General features: G+C 31.4%; 2 protein-coding genes across 2 annotated transcripts in view; both read left to right on the top strand.

The window, feature by feature from the left end:
• The window catches only part of LOC139487918 (telomere length regulation protein TEL2 homolog), a 44,298-nt gene that overhangs the window by 11,222 nt on the left and 12,450 nt on the right, over positions 1–20,626 (top strand). Inside the window, exons 11-14 of the mRNA XM_071273153.1 lie at positions 305–393; positions 1,607–1,698; positions 2,047–2,163; positions 3,073–3,144. Coding sequence (XP_071129254.1) covers positions 305–393; positions 1,607–1,698; positions 2,047–2,163; positions 3,073–3,144 — 370 coding nt within the window. The remainder of the gene's footprint in view (positions 1–304; positions 394–1,606; positions 1,699–2,046; positions 2,164–3,072; positions 3,145–20,626) is intronic.
• Positions 11,618–14,142, top strand: LOC139487919 (uncharacterized). Its single transcript, XM_071273154.1, has 2 exons — positions 11,618–12,520; positions 12,831–14,142. Exons 1-2 carry the CDS (start codon positions 12,374–12,376, stop codon positions 14,064–14,066), a joined length of 1,383 nt encoding a protein of 460 aa, XP_071129255.1. The 5' UTR covers positions 11,618–12,373; the 3' UTR covers positions 14,067–14,142.

Here is a 20,626-nt window from a genome sequence, read left to right as displayed (position 1 = left end):
ACAAAATGTTTAACTCTAGATGGATCTTACTGTAGAAAATTGTATTCATTAATAAATTATTAGGTATGCAAGAATTTCACAATGATTTTCATTCTTTTAAGAGAAATAAAGTATTCATAACATTACACAGTTTGTAACAATATCTGAACTCCTTTACAAATGAGCAAACCGTTGTATATAGAATGAATGCGATGCTGTTTACTTAGTAATAGTATTTATTCTTGATTTTCAAGGTTATTTTAATAGACACTTTAATAACTTTTATGTCATAAAAGTTACTTTATAATAAATTAACTATTTGTAGCGATGATGATTTGGTGCCATATGATATGTCAAATGACGTTAGAGTCACACAGTTCAAAGAACCTAAATATATTAGAGATTGTATGGAAGGTATGAAAAACATTTTATTACACTACTCCAGTAAAGTAAAAAAATATGTTTATAAGAATAATTTATCAATGTCAGTCTAACTAAACCTCCTCTTTTGTCAATGACAATATCAGTTTAAGAATTGAGACAAAGGAAAGCTTATCAGGAAGTGCCAGTAAGGGCATAATTATTTGTTTAAAGCTTTAAATTTAAAAAGATAGACGACCTTGGTGCTTCATTATTTGTATCAGATTTCTTATGTTATAAAGTTTACATTTGTCAATTGTCCGTTGTCCTTGACCTTATTTTCATGGTGCAGCCACTGCATTAAACAGAATAAAGTATGTCTCACATATGAATTTGTCACTTATTATGAGCAAAAGGCAGAACACATTTGGTGTAAGGGAGCCTTATATGGTTCTCATGTCTGCCAGACAGGGTGCATCTAAACTCTACCTCATTTCATTGATCAGTGATTAAGGATAAGATAGCATTATTGGGCCTGTTTCTCAGATACAATAAGCATAATACAGTACTGCCATAAGATAATGATAACGGTTCCCTCACCCAACATGGAAAGACTTACAATAAGTGTATATCCATGTGTGCATAATACATGCACTTTTGTGATAGTCAACAGAATGTATGAACCATAAACACTTTTAACTGGTCTTTGGAAAAAAAGTTCTTGTTTCCATTTTTTAAGCCCCATTTATGGGCATTATGTTTTCTGGTCTGTGCATCCAATCAACTTGAATCTTAGTACACATGTTCCCTGTGAAATGATCTTTCTAATTTTAATGCCAAATTAGAGATTTTCCCCCATTTTTACGGTCCACTGAACATAGAAAATGATATTGTGGATTGGGCATCCATGTACTGCAAATATGATAAACAGAAGTTTCCATTTTATAAACAAGTAGATCTATTCTATCATTTTATTGATGTTACAAATTTTAAATATTTATATTTAACTTTGTTGACGGCAATAGCAGGAAAACATATTGTGAAGGAGTATACATTATGTAGGATAAAGATAACCATTTATAGGTGGTTGTTCATGATACAAATATCTCCTATATGATATATCAAAATAAACATATATGGTAAAAGAATGTCACCATCATTACTGTTCTTTGTCTCAATGTGAATATATCAAAAACTGTAGATTTTTTTTCAATGAATAAAAATTTAAACTGTAAATTTGTTTACCAACATAATGTGTGTTTTTAAGGGCTTATATCTAATGATGAACCAGAGAGAACAGAAATATGCCTCAAATGTTCCGAGAGGTTGATCAGGAAAAATCACGATGGTTTAGAAGAGGTAAAATATATAAAAATTTAACTAAAGTACCGATATATAAGTTTTGAACTTTTTCAAACGAAAAACAAGTAAGATAATAGTTTCATTGAAAAGTAACCCAATATTTCCCACTGAACAGTAACAACTTCCTCTTACCCGTCCAAATATTTCTGGTTGTCAGTAAGTTAATAAAATTGTTGTATGTTTGTAGTAAAATGTGTGTTTAGAATATTATGTAGCTGTTAATTTGCTCGAATGGAAATAGAAAAATTATATAAACAAGCATAAAATACTGACATTCTGTTATTGTGTCAATCTTGACATTCTGTTATCATGGTTTAATTTAGATATCAAATATATATTTTACAGATAGCTACTGAATTTACAAAAGTTCTCTTACACTTGGGAGATAAGTCTTCAACGCCTGGATATACACAACTGAGATTTAAAGCTTTGGTTTCACTTACAGTCTGTGTTCCAATTCAGGTAACATTGTACCCCATGAATTGACCCCCTTGTTTCACATCTGACAGGATATACCCAACAGATATTTATAGTTTATAGTGTAAACATGCATACATAAAATAGAGTTGTGTTCTACTCCTGTCGTCTTTAGGATCAGAGATTTAAACTTTTGGTCTGTGTTCCCTTTCAAGAAAAAAATAGGGTTCCATAAAAAAAAAATAACCCTCTCCCTCTAAAATACATTGTAGTCACACCAGGACATAAGGTTAAAGTAGAGTTTATCTATATTTTTGGGGTACAGATTGCATTTATACAATCCAAACCCTTATAGGATGGGCTTAATAGTTTCTAGACTTTGACCTACTTGAATTATTGGCAATGGGAGATAATTCATAGTATTACCTTACAATGCTCAATACAAAGAAATGTTTAAATTTTAGTTAACAATGCAAAATGATTGCAATCTTTACCCTTCCCACAATCTATTAGTAAAAACACTTTCTTATAAAAACAATCCAATGACAATATTATCTTGTATTATATGCAAATTGCAAAATTTTGAATTAACTTTATTTGAAATTCTAAAATACATGTTTAGTTATACATAGCTTAAATAATATAAACAGGAATTGTGTTGTCTTGTACACTGACTCAGTGCATATTTAAAGCTCACATTCCATACTTTACATCACTAAATAAAACAGTCAGAGAATTTGCAAAAATATGGGAAAAAGCAAACACCAGAATGATCTTGTTATTGGTATTATAATGTCTATATATAGAAAGGCAAATTTTATTATTAATAATTTTTTTTTAACCGTTAACTTCTTTACTATCTCATATAACCATGATTCATTTTAAATGAAAGTTTACCTAAAAGTAATGCCTAAAATGAAGGGTTATCCTTGATTTTTTGTATTTCGTTTTCAGGTTGCTGACTATTTGACAGCAGAGTTCTATGACAGAAACTATAATCTTAGACAGAGAATGGATATATTAGAGGTAAAGTTTCTATCTATTATCTTAGCTATCATTATTATACCTCAGTTATTATTTTCTACATAAGATAAGTACACATTATTTTGACTATTTTTCATATTACAAGCGTTGAACTATTGGACAGGTCAATAGTTTCCAACTATTGGATCTACCTCGATGAAACTATTTGACTGCAAGCATCATTATATTTCGCAGAATTTCTAATACATCTACAGAATTGGAGGATTTTGAAAATACCGCAGGAGTAACGATGTCGTGTATTACCTATTGTATCTAGAGTTGACATCAGTGCATTTCAGAATATCAATGAAGTAAACCTTATGGTTGGGTTTCTGCTTTTTATATTACGCCTCAGGACAGTAGCTGCACCTTGGGAACAATAAACTTACTATTCCACTCATACCCAGTCAATATGATATACATTATGTCATTCCTGTGCAGTCATTTATCATTCATATCGTTGACACCCAAACTCCAACTCTCAAATTGAGAAATCATAGCTCTGATAGATATATGTATGATTCATTTAGGTACAAAATATGTTTTAATTTTCAGCTTATCTAATCAAAAAGTCCAATGTGAGCTATTCCTTCAATTGTCTTGTCACATGTTTGCCATCTATTGTTCTTCCACTGTCTGTTCAATTAAGAAAGAAAAAAATCTTCCTGTCTGAAGCGATGCCAACTGGAACAAAAATAATTAAAAAATATTTTCTTGTGCACATAGTTTCAAAATGTTTTTTGATACTTTAGATTAAAGAAGTTGTTTTTGATGGCTATTTCTGTAAAATTAAACTAACAAAAATACAGATTTTAGTCTTCATAGCAGGAGAACTGAAGAACTTTAACATTTCTTATAGTTGAAAGTCTACATATTTTTATGTTATATTTTTATGCAGATATCTACTGCTGCCTAACATGAATTTTGAACATTCATTTGATTAATACATCAAACAAAAAGGTACTGGATCATAGACAATTTAGGTTTGATTGTTAAGAATCAGTGCTTGGTTTTCTGCTATCTAGAATATTTCAATTTTTGATAACTGATGTGTTAAAAAATCAAGAAAATTACATTGTGTCTTTTCAAAAATTAGTCCTTGATTAATACATATACTATGTGCATGCATTTTAGGGATAATTCTTTTGCATTCCTTATGTCAGTCTTGTAATGAAGACTGGAAATTGACATATAATAAGTTTTGAAAATACAAATATTTTCCTATAATATTCTTATTATCATAACCATTGCAGATACATAAGTACAGAGAGAGTGCTAAATATGTTCACGAATATGCATCTATTTACAAAATGTATATATACAATACAGGGGTTTCAAAATAATATAAACTTCAGCCCCCTTACCCATATATTTATTTATACACTATTAACTTGCATAATCTTTTTAGCTCTGACTTTTTGTTTGATTTCCTCATCAATTTTCTAAATTTTAGTGTACTAGCACTAGCCAAATAGTACTTATCAAGGTATTATTTTCTGCTGTCATTAAAAATGGACATTCTAGCAGATAATGAAATTCATCTCCAATGCTACCAATATTACAAAGAAGGCATCTTCTATCATTTCTATTAACATTATCCACTTTCTCTATTGGGAGTCTGTGGTTTGTGCAGATTCAAGACAGTTCAATTGATCTTGTAATCGCAATTTTAGTGCATTTTTAAACCATATATCATTACCAAAACATTGAGAAATCCAAATTTTTGAAAATCCACATTCATCCAATATTTTTTTAACCTTACCTTACAAAAAAAATGTACATATATTATTAACAGTCAATAGTGTTTCCAAAAATGTATATGTGAAAGAAGTCTCTTTAACAGATAATTAAATCATTATAATACAGTTAATGATGTTTGACACCTTCTAAAATAGTGGAAATGAATAAATCACTGAAATATATATCAATTTTAACAAATACAATTAAAAAACTTGTTTGTTAATTAATCATCTACTTACATCACACTTATGTTCTGAAATAAGAATTATTACAACTTTCCTATATCCAATTAACACTAAACAGAATTGTTAATTAACATAAAATTTAATCTCATTCAGCCTTGAGGTATAATAACAAGTACTTTATTCATTCATTAAATTAAGTACTTGTTAATTTAACCTAAAGATATGCAATTAACAAGTACTTTATGACTGCATTAAGTACTAATTAATTTGTAATGTGTAATAATTACTTTTAAGTAATTTTCACACAGTTGTATAGCCTAGGTATATATGTTATCTGAAATCTACATTTGTCATCAATTGCAATTTCATCTCTTTATCTAATAATCTACAAGTTTTACACATTTACTCCTTACAATTAAAAATATTTGAGAAGATTTCATCATGAAGAACTTGAATGATGTTAATGGTAAGTTTAATATAAAATTTAGGATCTTTTAAGTTCTAGTTTAAATTTAACTGTTGAAAAAAGAGATGATTATCTTCAAAATTTGAAAATATTCAGGAATGAGTAATTATTTCCTATTTATAAAAGTTCAGAAAATATACCATATTTAATAATGGGTTGATTTTATGAATTTAATTTGAATGAAAACAAGAAATTGTTATTATATTTTATTTGTTCTATTTTTTAGATTGGACTTTGAGAGATGCAGATGTGCAGAATGACTTCCAAAATGAAAACTTTCAAATGTTAGAAGCAAATATGGTAAGTTATTTAATGTTTTTTTTACATAATTATTATTTCTTAATATTTCATAGATAATTTCCTTGTGATACTAGAAAAACAAAATATAGCCAAACAATTTTTTTGTCAACAATGAAATTTGATATTTCTGTGTTTATAATACAATTAGATTTTTTTCTGTGTTAACAATTAGTTAGATATTTTATGTGTTAAAAATAACAGTGTTAACAGTAAAATTAGATAAGTAGCCATATAAATTTTGTAATTCAATTGTCTTATGATATTTTTTATTCTTATTCAGCTCGCTATCAAAAGACAAGAACAAGAATTCTTAGCAGATTTTGAGGAGTTACAACAACAATTCAAAGATGTCTTATCCACTGCTGGGATAAACCAATCACAGTTTCCTGTTACACCAAATAAAAATCTTGTACCAGTTGACCCCATGACCCCCACTTTTATGCTTACACCTAATGGATTAACAGATTTAGACATTCAGAAATGCCTGCTTATCAACTCTTTAAATGACTCCACATCTTACAGAGACCAGCTTCAATCTGATGGATGCAGTGACGCAGAACACTCTCCAATGTCTACCGATACTGAGCTATCTGATGATGATGAGGAAGAAACTGTATTTTTTGAGAGGGAGGTTGAAGGATGTGAAGATGAGGATATTTATAATCTAGAAGATTCATTTCAATTTTCTACTTCGTTTATTGCTGGGAATTTCATTAATGGAAACCAAGAGAAGAAACAATCATTTGGATCATCAAAAGGTCAAGGTTCAAATCCGATGGCCTCTTCCACCATGATTGAAGAACCAGTAGTTCAAAAGAGATGTAAAACGGTTTGCAGGGGCGTATCAGTTCCAAAAGCTTCATCAACATTGCTGTATAAACCACGTCCTGGCAGAAAAGTGCAACAGTCTTTTTCACCTGTAATCAAGATTAAAGACCTTCAGATGAAGCCTATATCATCAAATGTATCTAACAAAAGGGAAGCAACTGTATCTAATGAAAGGGAAGTAACTGTAACAAACACCAATACTGAAAGTGTGTTTACATGGTCTCTTCAACATTCCTCAACAGATGTGCCTTTAGAGGAATCTTATTTGAGAACTGTAAAGAAAAGGTCAAACAGGCCGTCCCATTCATCCAGACAGATGTCAAAGGTCACGGTCAGATCTCACAAGATGGCTTCAAAACTGAATCTACTTCCAAATGAGACTATTAATGGAATGTCTTTGATAAAAGGGAAATCTACAAACAAGAATGAAATATTGTCTGACAGTTTGAGCATAGTAAACCCACTTTACAATTCATCCAGAACAATTCCTGGTAGTAGTACAAGAGCCAATATGCAGAACTGTAGAGCCAAAGACAGTGCAGATGATAAAGTATTTAAGAAACCTGTTGTTACTTCCAATGATGAACAAGTTCGTGTTGAAAGGAAAAATTCTGTTGTCAAAAAACTTTTAAGATTCAGAGAAAGTTTTAAAAAGAAGAATGGCACAACTGATTTACATACCCTTGCAATGTTATAAAGACTTAGAAGGACAAATTATAGATTTATATGAACTTAGAACTAATATAGTGCTATTTACTGTGATAATTATTGTAGAAACCTTTTACTTTTTATGAATTGTTATTGATGCTAATAAAAAGGTTGAAAAATTGAATTTGTATTGTAATTCATTTGTTTATCTTAATGAAGAATATTAATGTTTAAGTTAGTCAAGTTCTCTCATATGATATAAGTTGGTCAAGATCACTCATATGATATAAGTTGGTCAAGGTCACTCATATGATATAAGTTGGTCAAGGTCACTCATATGATATAAGTTGGTCAAGGTCACTTATATGATATTCGTTGGTCAAGGTCAATCATATGATATATGTTGGTCAAGGTCATTCATATGATATAAGTTGGTCAAGGTCACTCATATGATATAAGTTGGTCAAGGTCACTTATATGATATTCGTTGGTCAAGGTCAATCATATGATATATGTTGGTCAAGGTCATTCATATGATATAAGTTGGTCAAGGTCACTCATATGATATAAGTTGGTCAAGGTCACTCATATTATATAAGTTGGTAAAGTTCTCTCATATGATATAAGTTGGTCAAGTTCTCTCATATGATTAAGTTGGTCAAGGTCACTCTCATGATATATGTTGGTCAAGGTCACTCATATGATATAAGTTAGTCAAGGTCACTCATATGATATAAGTTGGTCAAGTTCTCTCATATGATATAAGTTGGTCAAGTTCTCTCATATGATTTAGTTGGTCAAGGTCACTCTCATGATATATGTTGGTCAAGGTCACTCATATGATATAAGTTGGTCAAGGTCACTCATATGATTTAAGCTGTCTAATGCTTGGTAAGATTTGTTGTTTATTTACGTCTTTAGTAAGATACAGTTTGCATTAGTGAAAGGAGATGTTGGATTTAAATAATTAGACAGTAACCATACAAAAACTAAACAAAAAGAAATCTAGAAGTAAACATGCAGTATCTAACTATTAACAAGTGTCAATTCTTAATGAGAAAGATTCTAGAAAAACTGTGAATAAATTTACCCTGCAATTATGATTTCACAGACTATGATATTTGGTAAAGGTTTAAAAAGCATTAGAATATAACAAAAGTAAATCATCAGATTCCTTATTTGCGTCAGATTTGTAAACTATTTGGAGGTTAGGCTTGTTTTCCACTGACTTTGTAATGGAAGTCCATGCCATCACAATGATCACATGGTGTTTGTTGTTATCCATCTTGATAAACAATTGACCAAATTGGCCACAAAAATTGTTAAAAGTCAACTTACACATTCCCACCACATTCTGTATGTGCCTTTCCCAATATTTTGTGTACAGAATGATTGTCAGGTGTACATGTCCGACTGACAGGTTTCATCTGACCTTGATCTCAACTTCATTTATATATTACTGAAAAATTATTGCACCAGGGTTTTCGATATCACAAACTGGTCAAAACATTTACTGAATTTTATCACCGGTATAAGGAAATAATTCGTAAATATAACTCAACATGCAGACATCTTATACGTTCAGGTATTTCACATCCAACTTTTTATGGTAATATAGTTTACAAAGCACAAAAATGTCAGTATTCACCTCGAAAGCTTACAAAACCTTTAAACAGACTTATTAAGAAGGGATATAGTTACGATACTGTTGTCAGGTCATGAAAGATTGCATATTTTGGCTTTAATATTGATTCACTTATAGGGTCTTTGCATCGGAACTAAACACATTTATTTTTTAAAAAACAGTTATTGGCATGACACGGGTTATGTTCTTCTCATATATCTTATGATAGTATGATACAAAACCCCTAACAGGAGGGATTGTGAACTTGAACTGAATTTTAATGAGCGTATTGTTATGCATTTACTTTTCTACATTGGCTAAAGGTATAGGGGAAGGTGTCTAGATCTCATAAACATGTTTAATTCCCCCGCCACAATTTTTCGCCTGTCCCAAGTCAGGAGCATCTGGCCTTTTTTCGTCTTGTATGATTTTTGATTTTAGTTTCTTGTGTATAATTCAGAGTTTAGTATGACGTCCATTATCACTGTACTAGTATACATATTTTTAGGGGCCAGCTGAAGGACACTTACGGGTGCGGGAATTCTCCCTACATTGAAGACCAATTGGTTGGCCTTCGGCTGTTGTCTGCTCTATGGTAGGGTTGTTGTTGCTTTGACACATTCCTCATTTCCTTTCTCAATTTTATTCATTGTTCATGTGACAGTGTTTAGACTTTATGGTTTATCTTTTACTTGGTTACTATAAGAAATAAGGTCACTATAATTGTTGTGTGGAATGATTGTAAAGTGTACATGTTTGGTGTGAGCCAAAGCTCTGTGTTGAGGACTGTACTTTGACCTTTCATTTTTACTTCCTTTTACTTTTATAAATTGTGACTTGGATTGAGAGTTGTCTCATTGGCACTCATACCACATCTTCTTATATCTATGTCAGTCTGGCAAGTTTCATCTAAACTCAACCTCATTTTCATGGTTGAATGATCAATGATAAGGTTATTTTAATTTTGTCAGTTTATCAGTAACTATAAGCAATAGGTCAACTATATTTGGTGTATGGAATGATTGTTAGGTGTATATATCTATTTATAAGGTTCATATGACCTTGACCTAATTTTCATTGGTCCTTGGTCAATGTTAAACTTTTTTTGGTTTTATTGTTTTTCAAGTTCTTTTAGCTATATGACTACCATAATTTGGTGTACTGAATGATTGTAAGGTGTAAATTTCTGTCTGGCATGGTTTATTAGACATAGTTACACCTTATATAAGAATGTCTGATTTTGATTGGTTGTTAGCCAATGTATTTTTTGGCATATTTTAACATTTTTTCCTTATTTCAAACGAATTTGCCTGTTTTTCACTGCTGCTGACCAATTTGCCTCAAACTCCCCTCTATGCCATGGCATTTGTCATTTTGGATATTCTTTTATACCCTTGCGAGCCTTTTCCCATCAAAATTATTTGGAACTTTCTCACTTTATCCTGATTATTAAGACAACATGGTTTAAGCACTCTCAATCCTCCTATTGATTGACTAAGTTAAACCGAAAACTGTCAGAGATATACATGTGTAAGGAAAAAAAACCTCATCTATACAAATGAACGATTTGATGATGGAATAACAATGAAATTTACACATATAGATTCCATGATGTTACAAAAAAAGACAGCACTAACGCGTATAAGTACATGTATAATTCCCGCTATACTTTGATTTGCCTTCACATGTACAGACAGTTTCAATAAAAATCTATTTGGTGTAATTATAGAATAACTAATCGAAGAATTCAAATAGAGAAAAATATTCAACAAGTGACCGAACAACACATTAATTCACAATTGCGCATAGTGCATGAGTTAATTATCAGTGTTGTTCAGTCACGAGTGTTTGTAGTTGGTTCAATGTCTGTCATATTTGCTTTTCCTAACTTAGAGTCATAAATTATGCCTTAAATTTCTCAATTGAATAGTTCCTTATTTTTCATGTCAGGGTCTTCATAGCCAACTATACAGAATGTTTTTTTTTCATTGTTGAAGAATGCACGATTGCCTACAATTGCTAACATCCACTTCATTTAAACTTTGCTCTCATTGACAATCACACCACATCTCCTTATTATTATATATCTATATCCTTTTTATAATGTGTAATGATATTTTGGTATTGCACTAAGTCAGGTTTCTCAGACTGTATATGATATTTTAAACTAAATCCTTTGGATATGTTCTAATTGATATGTTCTTCTGGGAGAGCATGTTTTATTTATATGTTGTAATTGTCTTTGGGCTAGGTTTCAGTTACTGTTAGTACTCTTATTTTGATGCTTTGTATCTTTTATTTTGATATTTTAAGCCTATTGCAACTGATTTTTCAGAGTTTTCGCATGTCATGCTGTTACACCACTGTCCCAGGTTAGACGAAGATTGAGGGCTCACTAACATGTTTAACCCAGTACATTCTGTATGTGCCTGTTCCAAGTCGTTGAGGGCTCACTAACATGTTTTACCAAGCTACATTCTTTATGTGCCTGTTCCAAGTCATTGGTTCTTCTCTATCATAATTCATTTTGTTAATTGTTTAGTTATAAAATAGGCCATAAGTATTCTCTGTTGAATTGTTTTACATTTTTCATGTTTTTCATGCCAATTTGGATTTGAAAATATGTTGTTCTACAAGAACTTTTTGTTTTAATTTGCTTATGACGAGGGTTGCTTTAAATTAAACTTAATTTTGCAATTTTAAACATTTATTTAAAATGACCAACAAAGATTTTAAACATTTTTATAAAATTGAAATTGCCTTGTATTGCTAGTAATGAAATCAAAATATGACCCATGCATATGTTATTAATCATTTAGAAAAATACAAATTAAAAGCACTTTTGTTAATTAATCACATCCTACTCATTTTCTGACTTAAAAAATGTGTCAATTTTCTTACAATTAATTAACACTAGCAGAATTGTTAATTAACACAAAATTTAATCTCATTTGACCTAAAGGTACAAATAACATGTACTTGATTCATTAAATTAAGTACTTGTTAATTTAACCTAAAGATACATAATTAACAAGTACTTGGTGACTGCATTAAGTACTAATTAATTTGTAATGTGTAATAATTACTTGTAAGTAATTTTCACACAGTTGTATAGACTGGGTATATATGTTATCTGAAATCTACATTTGTCATCAATTGCAATTTCATCTCTTTATCTAATAATCTACAAGTTTTACATATTTACTACTTACAATAAACAATATTTGAGAAGATTTCATCATGAAGAACTTGAATAATTTAAATGGTAAGTTTTATTTCTTAGAATTTATAAAGGATGTTTTTAGTTCTACTTTTAAATTCAATTGCTGATAAAAAAAGAAAATTTATGTTTTTAATTTATTGAGTAATATGTAAATATTTACAAGTTTTACTGTTCAGAAAACAGTCCATGGTAAACATGGTAAACAAGTAATTGTTTCAATGAATTCAATTTTCATGAAACATTTTTTTTATTATAATATTTTATTTAAATTTAAATTTTTTATTTTTTTAGACTGGACTTTGAAAGATGCAGATATGCAGAATGGCTTCCAAAATGAAAACTATCAAATGTTAGAAGCAAATATGGTAAGTTATCTAATGTATTTGTTTTCGTAATTATCCTTTTCAAATATTTCTTAGAAGGTTTCCATGTGATACTAGAAAAACAAAATGTAGCCAACAACTTTCTGTTCCAACAATCGAATAAGATATTTTTTGTATAAACAATGAATTAGATTTTTGTCTGATAACATTTCTGTGTTAACAATGAAATTTTTCAGTGCTAACATTAAAGCTAAACATGTTCTAATAACGATTATAACGATAGTGTTAATAACAAAATTAGATACAAATTCTGTAATTTAACTGTTTTAAAATCTAGTTTTTTCTTATTCAGCTTGCTATCAAAAGACAAGAACAAGAATTCTTAGCAGATTTTGAGGAGTTACGACAACAATTCAAAGATGTCTTGTCCACTGCTGGGATAAACCAATCCCAGTTTCCTGTTACTCCAAACAAAAATCTTGTACCAGTTGACCCCATGACCCCCACCTTTATGCTTACACCTAAAGGATTAACAGATTTGGATATTCAGAAATGCCTTCTTATCAACACTTTAAATGACTCCTCATCTTACAGAGACCAGCTTCAATCTGATGGATGCAGTGATGCAGAACACTCTCCAATGTCTACCGATACTGAGTTCTCTGATGAGGAGGATGAAACCGTATTTTTTGAGAGGGAGGTTGAAGGCTGTGAAGATGAGGCTGTTTATAATCTAGAAAATTCATTTCAATTTTCTACCTCGTTTATTGCTGGGAATTTTGTTAATGGAAACCCAAAGAAAAAACAATCATTTGGATCATCAAAGGGTCAAGGTTCAAATCCTCTGGCTTCTTCCACCATGGTTGAAGAACCAGTAGTTCAAAAGAGATGTAAACCAGTTTGCAGGGGAGTATCTGTTCCAAAAGCTTCATCAACATTGCTGTATGAACCACGTCCTGAGAGAAAAGTGCACAAGTCTTTTTCACCTGTAATCAAGATCAAAGACCTTCAGATGAAGCCTATATCATCAAGTGTATCTAACAAAAGGGAAGCAACTGTTGAAAGGGATGTAACTGTTACAAACACAAATACTGAAAGTGTGTTTACATGGTCTCTTCAACATTCCTCAACAGATGTGCCTCTAGAGGAATCTTATTTGAGAACTGTAAAGAAAAGGTCAAACAGGCCGACCCATTCATCCAGACAGATGTCAAAGGTCACGGTCAGATCTCACAAGATGGCTTCAAAACTAAATCTACTTCCAAATGAGACTATTAATGGAATGTCTTTGATAAAAGGGAAATCTACAAACAAGAATGAAATATTGTCTGACAGTTTGAGCATAGTAAACCCACTTTACAATTCATCCAGAACAATTCCTCGTAGTAGTACGAGAGCCAATATACAGAACTGTAGAGCCAAAGACAGTGCAGATGATAAAGTATTTAAGAAACCTGTTGTTACTTCCAATGATGAACAAGTTCGTGTTGAAAGGAAAAATTCTGTTGTGAAAAAACTTTTAAGATTCAGAGAAAGTTTTAAAAAGAAGAATGGTACAACTGATTTATGTACCCTTGCAATGTTATAAAGACTTAGAATGACAATTTATAGATTCAAATGAACTTTGAACTGGTATAGTGCTATTTATTGTGATAATTATTGTAGAAATTCTTTACTTTTTATGAATTGTTATTGATGCTAATAAAAAGGTTGAAAAATTGAATTTGTATTGTAATTCATTTGTTTATCTTAATGAAGAATATTAATGTTTAAGTTAGTCAAGTTCTCTCATATAATATAAGTTGGTCAAGGTCACTCATATGGTATAAGTTGGTCAAGGTCACTCATATGATATAAGTTGGTCAAGGTCACTCATATGATATAAGTTGGTCAAGGTCACTCATATGATATAAGTTGGTCAAGGTCACTTATATGATATTTGTTTGTCAAGGTCACTCATATGATATACATTGGTCAAGGTCATTCATATGATATAAGTTGGTCAAGGTCACTCCTATTATATAAATTGGTCAAGTTCTCTCATATTATATAAGTTGGTCAATGTCACTCTTATGATATAAGTTGGTCAATGTCACTCATATGATATACGTTAGTCAAGGTTACTCATTTGATATAGGTTAGTCAAGGTCACTCATATGATATAAGTTGGTCAAGTTCTCTCATATGATATAAGTTGGTCAAGTTCTCTCATATGATAAAAGTTGGTCAAGGTCACTCTCATGATATTTGTTGGTCAAGGTCACTCATATGATATAAGTTGGTCAAGGTCACTCATATGAAATAAGCTGTCTAATGCTTGGTAAGATTTGTTGTTTATTTACATCTTTAGTAACATACAGTTTGCATTAGTGAAAGGAGATGTTGGATATAAATAATTAGACAGTGACCATACAAAAAGAAAACAAAAAGAAATCTAGAAGTAAACATGCAGTATCTAACAATTAACAAGTGTCAATTCTTAATGAGAAAGATTCTAGAAAAACTGTGAATAAATTTACCCGGCAATTTTGATTTCACAGACTATGATATTCACTGTGCTTAAACGGCTGTGGGTAACTTAAGTTACCCACAGCCCAAGATGGAGCCGCCTTGCGTCGGTTAGATACTTTTCTTCTATAGAATAACAATACCACGAATGCATCAATTAAACAACTGAATTTAAAAGTTGTATTAATCGTGTAGGGAAACCCCTAAACTGGAAAGGTGATTAAATTCTACAAAATAAACGATCACAGCACGATTTTAAAAAACACTTAGGCTGTCCGTAACTTCAAAACAACTTGTCCGTAACTTTCTTCATCATACCAATAGAGATGTCCGTAACTTTCAAAGAATCGACATACGCGGATGTAATGTTTAAACTGATGATAGAGATTGCATCGAATACATATTCACAAAACGAAGTAGATGTCTAGTATGATATAATTCATTGTATCGATGGAAGACAAAATTGGGAAAAATATGAAAAAAAACACGATAAATCCGCAAAACTCGGGTCTCATTTTGTATAACGTCGGGGTACCCGAATCGCCTAGTTCGGAGGGTTGTTTCCGATCATAGCAGATAAACTGTTGAAACATCATTGTTCGTTTTTATTTTTGAACAAGTAGACTACACAAGTATTTTTTACACATACATGTAGCGTGTATACAGTTACTGATTTTCTGCCAGCAACGACAAGGGTAGCGTGAATCCAGGATTTTGGAGGGGAACCCAAATTGCCCAGGCATGCAGTGGATAGACTATACGAGACTTAAGTGCACAAACTTTTTCCGTCTTTTTGAAAAATCCAAAAACACGTTTCTCTCATCCCCACAAAAACAAATCCCATCAGCATTGACAGTAAAATAAAAGGGGTGTCAATCTGGACGTTGCGCACGGTGATATTGCGGGACCCTGGCCAAGATTTACAGTAAATGGGAAAACTTTAAAAAAAGGACATTTTGTATAAATGAATAAACCTAGTTTTACAGCTAGCTGCATATTTCATTTGTATGCAAGTTGCATTAAATCTCATTAAACTGAATAAAACTAAAAGACACAATAGGTAAAAGTCAGTGACAATAAAAGGAAAAGAGCAGTCAACATAGTGTAACAATTCGACTTGTATATAAAAATATAAATAACTATGTAGGACAACAGGGTAATTTAATAGTCTAACAACCCCTGATAACATACAAAGAGAGAAAAAAAACATACTAGGAAACATATTCAAAAAATCATAACACTATAACTAACTGGTGGGATGTATAAATACCGAGCCGCGTCAAAGAGTATTCATCAAAATAAAGAAACAGAGGTGAAAGTAAACCGCAAACATATAATTAAACTCAAAACATTAAAGAGTATGGAAAAGCCTTGGTCTGACAAGCGAAAAACGTCGATAAGACGCACATCAGTAAATAAAAGTTCAAACCATAACCAGGATGGAGTACCACAAACCCCACATAAAACTTCTGTGGTGTAAGTATGATGCGTTAATAAAATCACATTTGGTGGTGAATGAGTAGTATAAACGGCCGCGAAGGTTACAAATATGATGTTAATTGTCTTCTAATTGTTGAAATTATAATTCTTAAAATTTTAAATGAAAAGTTACCCACATCTAAAAATAAAGTTACGGACAGTCTGCTTAGTTTCGATCAGAAAGTTACGGACATGTTATGCATTTTTTAAAGTTGACCTTGCGCTTTAGTGAACTCTATATTAACAAATTTATGGTAATTGTTAGTCATTTCTTTATTCAGTAATCCTATAAATATTTACATGCTGCATGAAAAACGTCGCAAAAGGTACATTTTGTATGAATTAAATATCAACGAGTTTAGAGTCCGCCATCTTGGGCTGTGGGTAACTTAAGTTACCCACAGCCGTTTAAGCACAGTGATATTTGGTAAAGGTTTAAAAAGCATTAGAATATAACAAAAATAAATCACCAGATTCTTTATTTGCGTCAGATTTTAAACTATTTGGAGGTTAGGCTTGTTTTCCACTGACTTTGTAATGGAAGTCCATGCCATCACAATGATCACATGGTGTTTGTTGTTATCCATCTTGATAAACAATTGATCTGAAAAATCAATAAGCCAATCTTGACCAAATTAGCCACAAAAATTGTTAAAAGTCAACTTACACATTCCCACCACATTCTGTATGTGCCTTTCCCAATATTTTGTGTACAGAATGATTGTCAGGTGTACATGTCTGACTGACAGGTTTCATCTGACCTTGATCTCAACTTCATTGTTCGTGTGACAGTGTTTAGACTTTATGGTTTTGTCTTTTACTTGGTTACTATAAGAAATAAAGCCACTATAATTGGTGTGTGGAATGATTGTAAAGTGTACATGTTTGGTGTGAGCCAAGGCTCTGTGTTGACCTTTCATTTTACTTCCTTTTACTTTTATAAATTGTGACTTGGATTGCGAGTTGTCTCAAAGGCAAGCATACCACATCTTCTTATATCTATGACAGTCTGACAAGTTTTACTGAACTGAACCTCATTTTCATGGTTTAATGGTCAATGATAAGTTTTTGTAATTTTGTCAGTTTATCAGATGCTATAAGCAATAGGTGAACAATATTTGGTGTATGGAATGATTGTAAGATGTCTGTCTGGCACTTGGTCAATGTTTAACCTTTTGGTTTTATTGTTTCTCAAGTGTTTTTAGCTGTACAGTACTGAATTATTTTAAGATGTAAATGTCTGTCTGGCATGATTTATTTGACATAATTACACTTTATATAAGAATGCCGGATTTTGATTGGTTGTAAGCCAGTGTATTTTTTGCATATTCTAACTTTTTTTCCTCATTTCAAATGAATTAGCCTGTTTTTCATCGTTGCCGATGAATTTGCCTCAAATTCCCCTCTCTGCCTTGGTATTTGCCATTTTGGATATTCCATGAATTCAATGATAAGTAAAACAGGCCAGACATTTCAGCCTGTGCACTCTTGTTATAGTTTGCTGTATGTTTTACTATTACACCACTGTCCCAGGTTAGGAGAAGGATTGGCACATGTTAAACCCTGCCACATTTAAATGTGCCTGTCCCAAGTCAGGAACCTGAAGTTCAGTGTTTGTAGTTGGTTCAATGTCTGTCATATTTGCTTTTCGAAACTTAGAGTAATAAATAGGCCTTAGTTTTCACAATTGAATAGTTCCATATTGTTCATGTCAGGGTCTTCATAGACAACTATACAGAATGGGTTTTTCTCATTGTTGAAGAATGTATGATTGCCTATAATTGCTAACATCCACTTGATTTAAACTTTGGTCCTATTGACCATCATAACACATCTCCTTATTATTATATATGTTCAAGACCATATGAGTATTTGGACCGTATACATATACTCTTAAAGTCCGACCATACCTGTACGGTCGGACTGTATGAGTATACATGTATGGTCCAGTACGAGCTGACCATACATGCTATTAGATAATATGGGTTAAATTTAAACAAATTAACATTAATCACAATCTTTATTTTTAGTTTTACTAATTAATATTATTACAATTACACTGATAACATGAACAAATGAACAATTGAAATTAAATATTTGTTTAATATTATATCTTTATCCTAATTTTGGTACTCTCAACCAATGTTACACTTGCTACCACAAGTAACGTACTAATATTTTTCACATTTACATTTTTGCAGTTCAAGTATGTTCCTTAGCATTTGCATTTTTTTGTAAAGTTGCTAAATATTCTAAAACAATTGTCCTCCCACATTATATTTACTTCTGATATTTTCAATTTTAGTGATCATTATTCAATTATTTTACTGAGTGATCGACATACTAGATACAAGAGATTAACAGATTTAATTAGTGTGATTTTTTTAAATCATTAAAAGATTTTTTTTTCAATTACAATTAAACTTTTTTATAACAATTTGATAGTTAATTTATATTAATCTGTTATATGCATCTAATTAACTTTGACAACTTCTTACTATTAATCAGACCATACATTACGGTCCGACCGTATGAGTATTTTGAAAAAGTATTCATACGGTCCAGACTGTATGCGTACGGTCCAAATACTCATATGGTCTGGAACATATATCTACATCCTTTTTAACCGGATTTTTGTGACAAAAATGTCGGTTATTGATTTAGGGATGTACGGCGGGCGGTCGGACCAAAACCAAAGCTTTTAAAATTTTAATATGTTGTTACTGACAACTAAATGAAGGTCAAGTTAAATAATGGCGATTTTGACTTTTTCCATTCAGGAGTTATGGTTCTTGAAAGATTGAAAAATGGAGTTTCCAGTCGTTTCCGTGCATTTACGCATGAACTGTTCTACCAAAGCTTCCCAAATTTTAATATGTTGTTACTGATGACAAAATGGAGGTCAAGTATAATAATGATGATTTTAACTTTTACCGTTCAGGAGTTATGGTTCTTGAAAGATTGAAAAATGGTGTTTGCAGTTGTGTCTGTGCATTTTCTCATGAACCATTCAACCAAAGCTTTTGAAATTTGTATATATTGTTACTGATGACAAAATAGAGGTCAAGTTCAATAATGGCGATTTTGACTTTTACCATTAAGGAGTTATGGTTCTTGAAAGATTGAAAAATGGAGTTTCCAGTCGTGTCCGTGCATTTATGCATGAACTGTTCTACCAAAGCTTCCCAAATTTTAATATGTTGTTACTGATGACAAAATGGAGGTCAAGTTCAATAATGATGATTTTGACTTTTACCGTTCAGGAGTTATGGTTCTTGAAAGATTGAAAAATGGTGTTTCCAGTTGTGTCTGTGCATTTTCTCATAAACCATTCAACCAAAGCTTTTGAAATTTTTATATGTTGTTACTGATGACAAAATAGAGGTCAAGTTCAATAATGACGATTTTGACTTTTACTGTTCAGGAGTTATGGTTCTTGAAAGATCGTAAAATGGTGTTTCCATTCACGTTGTAGCATTTACTCATGAACCATTCAATCTAAGCTTTTCAAATTTTAATATGTTGATACTGATGACAAAATGGAGGTCAAATTTGATATTGACGATTTTCACTTTTACCATTCATCACTAATTGTTCTTGTGATATTGCCAGGACACAAATAAATGTTAATAAATCTGGTTTGCTGTCGTTGTGACAGCCTCTTGTTATAATGTGTAACGATATTTTGGTATTGCACTAGGTCAGGTTTCTTAGACTGTTTATGATATTTTACACTAAATCTGTTGGATATGTTAAAATTGATACATTCTTCTGGGAGAGCATGTTTTATTGTTATGTTGTTATTGTCTTTGGGCTAGGTTTCAGTTACTGCGAGTACTCTTATTTTGTGCTTTGTACTTATATTTTGATATTCTAAGACTATTGCAACTGATTTTTCTGAGTTTTCACATGTCATGCTGTTACACTACTGTCCCAGGTTAGACGAAGATTGAGGGCTCACTAATATGTTTAACCCAGCTACATTCTTTATTTGCCTGTTCCAAGTCGTTGCTTCTTCTCTATCATAATTGATTTTGTTAATTGTTTAGTTATAAAATAGGCCATTAGTATTCTCAGTTGAATTGTTTTCACATTTTTCATGTTTTTCATGCCAATTTGGATTTGAAATATGTTGTTTTACAAGAACTTTTTGTTTTAATT

This window comes from Mytilus edulis, chromosome 9, assembly GCF_963676685.1.
Source record: "Mytilus edulis chromosome 9, xbMytEdul2.2, whole genome shotgun sequence".
Classification (NCBI taxonomy): domain Eukaryota; kingdom Metazoa; phylum Mollusca; class Bivalvia; order Mytilida; family Mytilidae; genus Mytilus; species Mytilus edulis.
This window is presented reverse-complemented; position numbering and strand designations above follow the sequence as displayed.

What these genes read in the sequence shown, in the direction of transcription:
- LOC139487919 (XM_071273154.1), top strand. Translation starts at nt 12,374, where the DNA reads ATGAATTCAATTTTCATGAAACATTTTTTTTATTATAATATTTTATTT. An exon ending in AAATGTTAGAAGCAAATATG is followed by an intron (nt 12,521 to 12,830) that starts GTAAGTTATCTA and finishes TTTCTTATTCAG; the next exon opens with CTTGCTATCAAAAGACAAGA.